Genomic DNA, 12,248 nt, shown 5'->3' with positions numbered 1-12,248 from the left:
GAATGATCGCATGTCAAAATGTCACGTTAACATCTCTTTTGTACGCTCCATACACTGGCAAAGCCTTTATGCAAAACCTTCCTTTGCCTATGCTGAGGCACAATTGAGAACCAGTGGATTAGAATACTAGCCGTGGTTGTGAAACACCGAGCCTCTTACGGCTGCTACACAGGTTACAAAAAAAGGGCAGCTTTGCTATGTGCCCTGTAACTTATGTGAAAGTTGGTTTTTCTCTTTTAAGACAATGAGCACTGCATGCATGTGCTTTGTAGGAGCTGTGAGTTGCCCTTGTGTTTTCCACGGCAGGTTCCTTGCCAGCCTCCGCTCCCGCCTCAAGGCGCTGCACCCCAGCCCCAACTGCACCCTGCGGGAAGAGCACATCACCCACGTCCACTTCAAGGAAGAGATCGGCATCGCTGAACTCATTCCCCTGGTGACCACCTACATCATCCTGTTTGCCTACATCTACTTCTCTACCCGTAAGTGCGAAGGGCAGATTAGGGCATTGCGAGGAGGGGGGCTCAAGGGACCCTGTGTGCTGCCCCCACCCCTGGTTTTAACGCAGCAATAGAGAGGTGCAGAGCCTTTAGAGTTGTGTCTCTGAGCAGACTGACTTTGCTGGGGGAAAAGGGTAATAAATGCAGCACCCTTTATTTAATATCCAGAGCAGTACAGTGGTACCTCGGGTTACATACGCTTCAGGTTACATACGCTTCAGGCTACAGACTCCGCTAACCCAGAAATAGTACCTCGGGTTAAGAACTTTGCTTCAGGATGAGAACAGCAATCGGGCTCCGGCGGCAGCGGGAGGCCCCATTAGCTCAAGTGGTGCTTCAGGTTAAGAACAGTTTCAGGTTAAGAACGGACCTCCGGAACAAATTAAGTACGTAACCAGAGGTACCACTGTACTTGGTATTGTGTGTGAGAGACAGAGACGCTTTCTGGAACCTTAAGAAAAAGAAACACTGTTTTGGGATAGATGGCATTTCTTCTTGTCTCATCGTTCAAGGTGCTACTTTTGCACGCCCTGGTGCGAACCTCATTTTAGAGCGATGGATTGTGTCATGCGTTGAGAGAGACATGCAGACCCGCTTGCGCATTTGCACATCAATCTGTGGATGGCACCTTTTCTGCCTTTCCCATGGTCTGGTTAGCAAATGTGTGTGTCCTGCCTCCACGGCTTAGTTTCTGTGTCTTACTTTCATCCGATGGTTGTGGAGGCTTTGCTTTCTCTCCCTCAGGGAAGATTGACATGGTGAAATCAAAATGGGGCTTGGCTCTGGCTGCGGTTGTGACGGTCCTGAGTTCTCTGCTCATGTCGGTTGGATTGTGCACACTCTTCGGCCTGACACCTACGCTCAATGGAGGGTAAGCATCTAAATTAATCTAACGGGCAGAAGCTGGTTAAGATGGTTGCAAAAGAGCTGCTGCTCTCCTTTAGTTCCTCCCTATAGCTGCTGTATTAATGACCTCCTTTCCAAGCAATGTCTCATGCCTGCCTGAGCAAACTGTATTATCCTTCTGCTGAGATGAGCTCCGTTAGGTGGATACCTAAAAATGCAGAATATGAGTACAACAAATTCATTTGCAAACACCTTCATCTACACCAAACATGAATCAGAACTGGGATTTTACCTGTGTCTTTCTGGCAGGCGAATTGGCTCAGAGGTGGGGACATTATTAGAACAAACACACCCCAATGCCTACCAGATTAAGGTTAAGAGACAGGTCATAAATTGATAGAAACACATGTTCTAACCTGACATTTTTTTGCCAGAAAATGTCCCAATAGAAACCAGTAGCTCCACTGGCTCTCGCCAAAACAACAGTAATCTTTGGAAGCCACAGAATAACCTCTTGTAACAAGGTAGCTCTCCGGTATAAATCCAGATGTTTTAAGCCTTGTGTGCTTGACAAAAATTGCATCCTGTATAAATATTTTCCCACAGGCCAGAGCTAGCTTTTATGCAGACACAGGACAACCAGATCTTGTAGATCATGGAACTTTAATATCAAATACAATATATTACCAGGGGTATAATTCCTTCAGCAATTACACCTGCAAACTGTTGAATGTGGATTCTGTACCAAGAAGCCCATTTAATAACTTCTTCAGTCTCCCATGTTTTAGCATTTGAAATGTTCTAGCCCCCATGGAGCAGTTTTGTAGAGCAGTTTTCTAGCTCCCGTGGCTGGGGTGATTAGCTTAATCATGCATCACAACGTTAGAAAGCAGCAGAAATCATTGCATCAAGTTTAACAGATTCTGCCCCATGGATTTGCTATTTATCACACAAAGCTAAGAGTTGACGGGAAGAGGAGGACCCCCACCCACACGCCCAAGAATTAGGGACCAGTATTTCTCTTGGGGGGCCTTGAGATGCACTCCGTCTTTCCTTTCCCCCCTGCCTGCCCTTTGTCAGAGTCTTGCATCATCTTCCCACGCAAACACAGAAGAGCATTACCACATCTCTCCCCGTGACCTTCCCCTTGTAGCACCACAACACCGCTGTCTCTGATAGGAGAGCCAGGCTTTCCTCAACTGGACAGTCACTTTGGATCCATGCCAAGTTGATCTGAGAGCCCAGCTGCCTTGTTTGCTCTTCTCGTTGCTTGTGGGGGAATGGTAAATGCCGGCATCTGAAGTATGCTTTGTCAGATGTGTTCATAGTAAATAGTATTGCCTGCCTTCCTAAAGATATTTATTTTCCAGTAGCTCCTATTTTCCAATAGCCCCCCTAACTGTGCCCCTGAAGGACCAGGTGCACATCCTGGGAGTCATTTTGGACTCGCAGCTGTCCATGGAGGCGCAGGTCAATTCTGTGTCCAGGGCAGCTGTTTACCAGCTCCATCTGGTACGCAGGCTGAGACCCTATCTGCCTGCGGACTGCCTTGCCAGAGTGGTGCGTGCTCTGGTTATCTCTCGCTTGCACTACTGCAATGCGCTCTATGTGGGGCTACCTTTGCAGGTGACTTGGAAACTACAACTAATCCAGAATGCGGCAGCTAGACTGGAGACTGGGAGCGGCCACTGAGACCACATAACACCGGTCTTGAAAGACCTACACTGGCTCCCAGCACGTTTCCGAGCACAATTCAAAGTGTTAGTGCTGACCTTTAAAGCCCTAGATGGCCTCGGTCCAGTATACCTGAAGGAGCGTCTCCACCCCCATTGTTCTCCCTGGATGCTGAGGTCCAGCTCCAAGGGCCTTCTGGCGGTTCCCTCGCTGCGAGAAGCCAAGTTACAGGGAACCAGGCAGCGGTAGTGGCACCCGCCCTGTGGAATGCCCTCCCATCAAATGTCAAAGAAATAAACAACTACCAGACCTTTAGAAAACATCTGAAGGCAGCCCTGTTTAGGGAAGCTTTTAATGTTTGATGGACTACTCTATTTTAATATTTTTTTGTTTCACTGCTAGGCCGTATTGCTGCGATAAAAATGAATGTATTGTCTAGAATGTTGTTTTTGTTTCAAACATTACAGATTGTGGACAAAATGGACTGTTTCAAGAAGTGGCAGAGAGATATTTCTAGATTTGTCTGGCAGGGCAAGAAGCTTAGAATAAAATTTAAAATACTAACAGATGCAAAGGAAAGAGGTGAATTTGCCCTGCCAGACTTGAAACTTTACTATGAATCAGCAGCTTTTTGCTGGTTGAAAGAATGGCTGCTTCTTGAAAACGCAGACATTTTGGATTTAGAAGGTTTTAACAACGTATTTGGATGGCATGCATATTTGTGGTATGATAAGGTCAAAGCGCATAAAGCATTTAAAAACCATATTGTCAGGAAAGCACTGTTTAATGTCTGGATAAGATATAAGGACTTATTGGAAAATAAAAATCCAAGGTGGCTGTCACCGATGGAAGGGAAAGCTCAGAAAAAACTCAATATGGAGGTCAAATGGCCGAAATATTGGGAAATTTTGGAACAAGATGGAGATAGGTTGAAATTGCAGAGTTTTGAAAAACTAAAAAACAAAGTGCGAGACTGGCTTCATTATTATCAGATAATGGAGGCATACAATTTGGACAAGAAAATCGGCTTCCAGGTGGAAAAATCAAAATTAGAAACAGAATTGTTAGAACCCAAAACTAAGATTTTGTCAAAGATGTATAACCTGCTGTTGAAATCGAATACTCAGGATGAAACGGTGAAATCTGCTATGATTAAATGGGCACAAGATGTTGGACATAACATAATGATGGCTGACTGGGAACAGTTATGGACCACAGGTATGAAGTTTACGGCATGTAATGCCTTAAGAGAGAATATTATGAAAATGATATACAGGTGGTACATGACCCCAGTCAAGCTTGCAAAAATCTACCATTTGCCCGATAATAAATGTTGGAAATGTAAGGCAACTGAAGGTACATTCTTTCACCTATGGTGGACGTGCCCAAGGATTAACGCTTTCTGGGAGATGATTTATAATGAATTTAAAAAGGTATTTAAATATACCTTCTTGAAGAAACCAGAGGCCTTTCTTCTGGGCATAGTTGGCCAATCGGTGTTAAAGAAGGACAGAACTTTCTTTATGTATGCTACAACAGCAGCAAAAATACTTATTGCAAAGTATTGGAAGACACAAGATCTACCCACTCTGGAAGAATGGCAGATGAAACTGATGGATTATATGAAATTGGCGGAAATGACTGGCAGAATCCGGGACCAGGGAGAAGAGGCGGTGGAAGAAGATTGGAAGAAGTTAAGGGGTTTCTAGCTGTAATGGTATAAAAGAATATGAAAAAAATTGGATTCTTAACAGGTAAATTTAGGTTACAATATATCAAGATTAAAGATCAGGATAAAATAAGGAGGGGAAGGAATTGCTGAACTAATAAATCGAACTGGAATACAAAAAGGGGAGGTATGAGGAGGTCCGGGAAACAGGTAAATGAAAGATAAGTGATGAAAAGATCGAATTGTTTTTAACTATTTTTATTTTGTATTTTTTCTTTTCTCTTTTTCATTTTGTAAGATTGTAAAAACCTTAATAAATATTTATTTTTTAAAAAATATATTTTAATATTTTTTTGGAAGTCGCCCAGGATGGCTGGGGAAACCCAGCCAGATGGGTGGGGTATAAATTATTATTATTATTATTATTATTATTATTATTATTATTACACAATATTTTAAAGGGTTGTTTGATCTCATTTCTATACTGCCTATCTCCCCCACCCCACCCCAGAGCTCAAGGTGGTTCCCCCACTTCTCATTTAATCTCCACTACAACCCTGTGAGGTCGCTTAGGCTGAGAGATAGTGACCTGCCCAAGGCCACCCAGCAGCTGCATGTGGAGGAGCAGGGAATCGAACCCGGTTCTCCAGATTACGAGCCCACCCAGTGAGCTTCAGCCATTCTCTTCTGAGAATGAAACTTGCTCCGGTTACTTAGACCAGGCAATTTCACTTTCTATATGTTACCCTCCGTTTTTCCTCTAGGGAGATTTTCCCATACCTGGTGGTAGTGATTGGCCTAGAGAACGTGCTGGTCCTCACGAAATCTGTCGTTTCCACGCCCGTCGACCTGGAGGTGAAGTTGAGGATTGCTCAAGGTACGTGGAGCGAAGCCGGCAAGTTCTGCCAGACCATTGGCCCATCTCTGGACTGGTTTTTTTTTTGGGGGGGTGGGGGAGACTTGATATCCCACCTTTCACTCCCCTTAAGGCGTCTCAAAGCAGCTAACCATCTCCTTTCCCTTCCTCCCCCACAACAAACACTCTGTGAGTTGAGTGAGGCTGAGAGACTTCAGAGAAGTCTGACTGGCCCAAGGTCACCCAGCAGCTGCAGGTGGAGGAGCAGGGAATCGAACCCGGTTCCCCAGATTACGAGCCCACCGCTCTTGAACCACTACACCATGCTGGCTCCCAATCTGTTCTAATTGGCAGTGGCTTGACAAGGTCTTTCCCACACCTGGCACCTGAGATCAGTGCTTGGTGATCTTCTGCATGCAGAGTAATCCCTCTGTTGCTGGGCTGTGCTCTTTCCTCTGTGGCAATCCATGCCCCAGCAGTCACTCTGGGTGTTAGATGTGTCGAAGGCACGGGGGAGTATATTGGCGTGGGTCAGACCAGCCTGGGGGACAGGCCCCATGACAGACTGAAGCCTGTTGCTCAATTGACACCAGATTAAACACACCGAGATTACTGCATGGCACTCATTAGGAAATACGGGAGGAACCTAGCAATCCTGCTTTGCAATCCAGTCTCAATAGGCATAGCTAGGGAACACATCTTAAAAAGCAGAGACATCACCTTGCCAACAAAGGTCCATATAGTTAAAGCTCTGGTTTTCCCCGTAGTGATGTATGGAAGTGAGAGCTGGACCATAAAGAAGGCTGATTGCTGAAGAATTGATGCTTTTGAATTCTGGTGCTAGAGGAGACTCTTGAGAGTCCCATGGACTGCAAGAAGATCCAACCTCTCCATTCTGAAGGAAATCAGCCCTGAGTGCTCACTGGAAGGACAGATCCTGAAGCTGAGGCTCCAAGACTTTGGCCACCTCATGAGAAGAGAAGACTCCCTGGAAAAGACCCTGATGTTGGGAAAGATGGAGGGCCCAAGGAGAAGGGGATGACAGAGGACGAGATGGCGGGACAGTGTTCTCAAAGCTGCCCATGAGTTTGACCAAACCGCGGGAGGCAGTGGAAGACAGAAGTGCCTGGCGTGCTCTGGTCCAGGGGGTCACAAAGAGTCGGACATGACTAAACGACTAAAGAACAACCCCATTAGAAAGACCCCATTAGAAAGCAGGCAGTTTGATATCTTTGTCGTGTGTGTAGAGGTTGATTTAAGCTTTTTTTAATAGCGTGCGCACTAAGAAGAACCCGCTGCATCAGGACAAGGTAGTAAATTGTCCCTTCACTTTCAGTGAAGGTAGCAATTTGCACAAGCCGAGTAAGGAAGTGTTCCTCCTCTCATTGAATTTTTAGCAGCATACTTGACCCAGGAGCACCAAAATGTCTCAAAAGTAGCAAAGCCAGTTGTGTTCTCCAGCCACTTCTCCAGCTTCCCCTTACGTGTCAAGCATGCTGGCTGGTTCCTGACAACAGGGGCACGAAACTGAAGTGTGAAGTTATCTGTCCCTCCAGAAGAGCACTTTGAACTTTGGGAGTTCAGCAACCCGTTGATTTTTGCTTGTTGTCTTTGACTTTTGTTCTGTTAATAATTTTTGCCATTTTAAAGAAGGGGTGGGGAGTCTCTGTCCTGCGGACCAATACCAGGCCTCCCCTTTGGCTTCTGACGCAGTTTCCCAAACTATGTTCACTTGTCTCCATATGTGATGTCTGCTGTGGAGCGCTTGAGAGAGACAGCTGCCTCTCCTGCAAAAAGCAGCTGTTGCGCAGGGGGTTCAGTCCTTCTTGGTGACTGTCTTCCCCCCAGATCAGCAGGACCACACGCCTGCCAAGCACATCATGACGTTACATTAGATGATTGGCGAGTGAGTGGTCCCACGCAGCTACCAAAGTTGGACCAAATGACCGGGGGGAGATAAAGACCTGGCCCCCCAGGCCAACAAGGCTCCCCTGTCATAAATCAGTGCCGCTGCCCTCTTAAAATGTTTTTGTGTTGGGCAGTCGCTACAGGTCAAGCAGGCCCCCAGCCTCCAATCACCCACCTTAACCTTACGTCTGCATGTGTCCCCTTTCCCTAGGTTTGAGCAATGAGAGTTGGTCAATTATGAAGAACATGGCTACAGAGCTGGGGATCATTCTGATTGGCTACTTCACCTTCGTCCCAGCTATCCAGGTACTTAGTGGGTTCTTGTGGGGCAGAAGCGCTTGGCTTCTTGGGGGGGGGGGGGTTGGTTTAGCCTGGCAATTACCCACCACCTGCAGAGCATCCTTGGAAATAATAATAATAATAATATTTTTTTATTTATACCCTGCCCATCTGGCTGGGTTTCCCCAGCCACTCTGGGCAGCTTCCAACAGAATATTAAAATACAATAACCTATTAAACATTAAAAGCTTCCCTAAACAGGGCTGCCTTCAGATGTCTTCTAAAAGTCTGGTACTTGTTCTCTATGACATCTGGTGGGAGGGCGTTCCACAGGGCGGGTGCCACTACCGAGAAGGTCTTGTGGTCCTGCCCTTCTTCTCAGACCTCCTGTGTTGCCATCCCATGTTAGTCCACAGCGTCTTGTGCCATCTGCCAACCCTCTTCCTGCAGTTCACAGTTGCCAAAATTTTCAGTCAGTTCAATCTACCAGCTCATCATATGTCACCGTGTTTTCATCTGGCAACAGTCAGTTGTGTTTCTGTAGCCCTGAGACACTTCCCTAGTGGGGTCCCCCTTGAAGACCCCCTTGATGCTACAAGGCTAGATGGGGCTTGGCTGTTGGGGGCGCCTCAGCCATCCATGTTGCCATCTTGCTACCTTCTAGATCAGTGGTTCTCAACCTGTTGTGGGACTACAACTCCCATCATCCCTGAGCTCTGGCCTTGCTAGCTAGGGGTGATGGGAGTTGCAGTTCAACAACATCTGGGGACCCACAGGTTGAGAAAGGCTGTTCTAGATGCAGTTCAGATGGGGGGGGGGAGTGCGGCATTTCATTCATTCATTCATTCATATGCCACTTTCCCTCCCAAAAAATCATGGTCAAAGCAGCTTACAACAAAGAAAACGGGAACGCGTTTCAAAACCAAACAGTGCAAAAGCAATTTCATAACAACAGACCAAAGTGACACAATAGCAAATGTAGTAACATGCAAAAAACAAAACAAAAACCACGTTTCCGTACTATAAATATAACAAGATTACATAAACAACAGCCAGCATCCCATAACAAAACATAACAAGGGAGTTCTCCTTTCCTTGGTCCCAGAAACACCCCTCCCATAACGTTGCTCACAGTCTCCTGCAGCAGCTTCTTGCGGGGCTTCCAAGATCAAGGGGTGGGATAGCTTGAAACACCCCTCCCATAATGTAACTCACATTTTACCTTGAAAGCCGCTCAGTGTGTTGAGACTTGCATATGTCTTAGGGAATGCTTTCCGTCACTACCATTGTAAGGCCCGCAACCTGTTGAAGGCAGCTTCATAATAGTCCACTCCCTGAACTGGGTCTGTTCCTGGCGGGACTTCCTCTTGGAAGCCTGCCGTGGCCTGAAAGCGTTGCTTGTATCTGTTCCCTTCTCCACAGTTCATAGATTAAATATGGTTAAGATCCTTTTGATGGGATAGAAAGCGTATTTTGAGCTGATAGGCAGAACCTTCATGCCTCCTGTGCTGTAGCAGCAGAATGGCGGCAGATTCTGGTGGCTGAAATCCAAACCTTCCAGCCCTGATTTCTGCATCTTTGCAATAATGGTGCCTAGAACAGGTCTGCTTGTCTGCCCCTTATCTGTGGCCCTGAACGTGAAGGACACATAAGAGATAATGCTCAGCATGCTTGTCACAGAGTCCAAGGAATCCTGGCAACAGGGAGCCAAGCTGACGCAGGCTTCACGCACTTTTGACCCTCGCCCTGTGCTGCACTCTTTGGCTAAGGACATGTACTTCATTACCCCCTGGGTTTAGCCTACTCAGCCTTGGCGCTCCTCTTGCTCTCCGGAGGTAGAATTGGTCCCTCAAATAGGTGACCCGTTGTGTCGAGAGATGTGGGAACGCACATGTTCACACATACCCTTACCTCCTCCCTGCTCCCTGCACTGGGCAGTACAGATCCTGAAACAGATCCTAAATATACCTTCCCAAAAAACCCCGGAAGCCTTTTTGCTGGGGTTGATGGGGGAAGAAATTGTGAAAGTGGACCAAAGACTATTTTTGTATGCCACAGTTGCGGCAAGAACTTTATTAGCCCCAAAGTGGAAATTACAGGAAATACCAACGATTGCGGAGTGGCAGACAAAAATGACGGGCTATGTAGAACTGGCAAAACTGACTTGCAGAATCAGGAACCAGGAGGAGTCAAAATTCCGGAGAGACTGGAGTAAATTTATCGATTATGTTAATAATCATTGCGAAAGTTTGAAGACACTAGCAGGACTGAAATGATTCCTACGACATGGACTTTATAGTTATAAATGCAAGATACAGATTTGTAATAGAAAGCTTGTTGAGGGGGGTTTGGGGAAAGAAGTCTTGCGCTCGGTAGAGTGCGGAAAGATTGGATTGGTGATGTAAAGTGAAATTATTGTTTGATGAGAAAATGAATAAAAATTATATTTATAATAAAAAAATTCCTTCCAGTAGCACCTTAAAGACCAACTAAGTTAGTTCTTGGTATGGGCTTTCGTGTGCATGCACACTTCTTCAGATACACTTCAGTTACAAGTGTGCATGCACACGAAAGCTCATACCGAGAACTAACTTAGTCTTTAAGGTGCTACTGGAAGGAATCTTTTTATTTTGACTATGGCAGACCAACACGGCTACCTATCTGTAATTATATTTATAAAGAAGATCCTGGAACTGCTGCTCCTGTTGCTGAGTGAGAACTGCTGAGGCATGTCTGGCATAACCAACTCCCAGCTGCACACTGTTTCTTGCTGCACAAAGATCTGCATTTGCTGCCTGCTCTGGGGTGACTCTCCCTGCTGGGAGCTTAGTACAGCAGCTAACAAACACCCTCCTCTCTCGTGCCTTGCAGGAATTCTGCCTTTTTGCTGTGGTTGGCTTGGTGTCCGACTTCTTCCTCCAGATGCTCTTCTTCACCACCGTCCTGTCCATTGACATCCGCCGCATGGAGGTAAAAGAAGGCAGTAATAATAATTATTATTTATCACTTGTACCCTGCCCATCTGACAGGGTTGCCCCAGCCGCTCTGGGTGGCTTCCAACAAAATATTAAACACACACACACACAATACATCAGACTTTAAAAGCCTTCTGATACTGGGCTGCCTTCAGATGTCTAACGGAAGGTCGTCTAACATAATTGTTTATTACTTGCAGTGGTTCCCAGAGGGGGCCGTGGGATTCTCTAGAGGGGAGGCAGGGGGTGCTGGAAGTATAAATGACTATCCGACCATCACTGAATCAGGTTTATCAATACCGTCAAATGAATTGAACTAGGTAATTATAATTGGATTTTGGATAAATGTGCAAATAATTGCCACTGTTTTGAATTTTGTTGTGTTATCTTCCTTGGTTGGTTGTGCAAAATGTTCTGAAATGTTTTTTACAGGGAAGGGGAGGGGGCACAGGGGATGAGTTTACGGAATCAAAAGGGGGGTGGGCTAACCCTTGTGTGCTTGGCTGGGTGTCTTATGAGCTGAGAGAAGCAGGGATTACAAGATCAGGCACTTCTGAATACAGTGGTACCCCGCAAGATGAATGCCTCGCAAGACGGAAAACTCGCTAGGCGAAAGAGTTTTCCGTTTTGGAGGTGCTTCGCAAAACGAATTTCCTATGGGCTTGCTTTGCAAGACGACAATGTCTTGCGAGTTCCTGCTGGTTTTTTTCCTCTCCCCCCCTTTTGCTAAGCCGCTTATCAGCTGATCTGATCAGCAGATAAGCCGCTAATAGCGCTAATCCGTCAATGGGCTTGCTTCGCAAGAAGAAAAAACCGCTAGACGAAGAGAATCACAGAACGGATTCTTTTTGTCTTGCGAGGCACCACTGTACAGAGGTTCAAGTCAGCTGTACGTGGATGACTTAAACTGGCACTTGTCATTGGAGGCAATTCGCTGAACACAGATTCGGGGCACAGATTTGGGATTCTGTGTGCCACAGTGTGAGACGCCGATGGCCAGCTTCTCTGGCAACCCTGTGTTTCAGGCCACGTACCTATGGGACCGCCTCTCCTGGTATGCCCCGCAGAGGACCTTAAGGTCCACAAATAACAACACTTTGGAGGTCCCGAGCCTCATGGAGGTTAGATTGGTTTCAACTAGGGCCAGGGCCTTTTCAGCACTGGCCCCGACATGGTGGAACACTCTGTCACAAGAGACTAGGGCCCTGCGGGACTTGACATCTTTCTGCAGGGCCTGCAAGACAGAGCTGTTCTGCCTGGCCTTTGGTTTGGACTCGGTCTGACCCTTATGTTTCCCTCCCCTTATGGTCTTGATTTATCAGCTACTTTAAAATGAGGCTGCATTTTAAATTGCATTTTAACCTGTATTTTAAATTGGTCCCTCCTCCCTTTTCCCCCTATTATGTTTTTACTGTGATTTTATTGGTGTTAGCCGCTCTGAGCCCAGCTCTGGCTGGGGAGGGTGGGGTATAAATAATATTTATTATTATTATTATCATTATGGTTAAGTTTGCTGTTGTCTTTCTGTTTCTGACCCCACCACT

At 46.2% G+C, this 12,248-nt stretch overlaps 1 protein-coding gene across 1 annotated transcript in view; it reads left to right on the top strand.

Annotated features, from left to right (window-relative positions):
• Positions 1–12,248, top strand: part of SCAP (SREBF chaperone) — a 58,599-nt gene that overhangs the window by 24,843 nt on the left and 21,508 nt on the right. Inside the window, exons 7-11 of the mRNA XM_082192163.1 lie at positions 307–479; positions 1,242–1,368; positions 5,451–5,563; positions 7,662–7,756; positions 10,601–10,699. Coding sequence (XP_082048289.1) covers positions 307–479; positions 1,242–1,368; positions 5,451–5,563; positions 7,662–7,756; positions 10,601–10,699 — 607 coding nt within the window. The remainder of the gene's footprint in view (positions 1–306; positions 480–1,241; positions 1,369–5,450; positions 5,564–7,661; positions 7,757–10,600; positions 10,700–12,248) is intronic.

Source organism: Podarcis vaucheri (genome assembly GCF_965113315.1).
Source record: "Podarcis vaucheri genome assembly, chromosome: 12".
NCBI lineage: Eukaryota > Metazoa > Chordata > Lepidosauria > Squamata > Lacertidae > Podarcis > Podarcis vaucheri.
The sequence above is the reverse complement of the archived record's forward strand: the minus strand, read 5'-3'. Positions and strand labels throughout refer to the sequence as shown.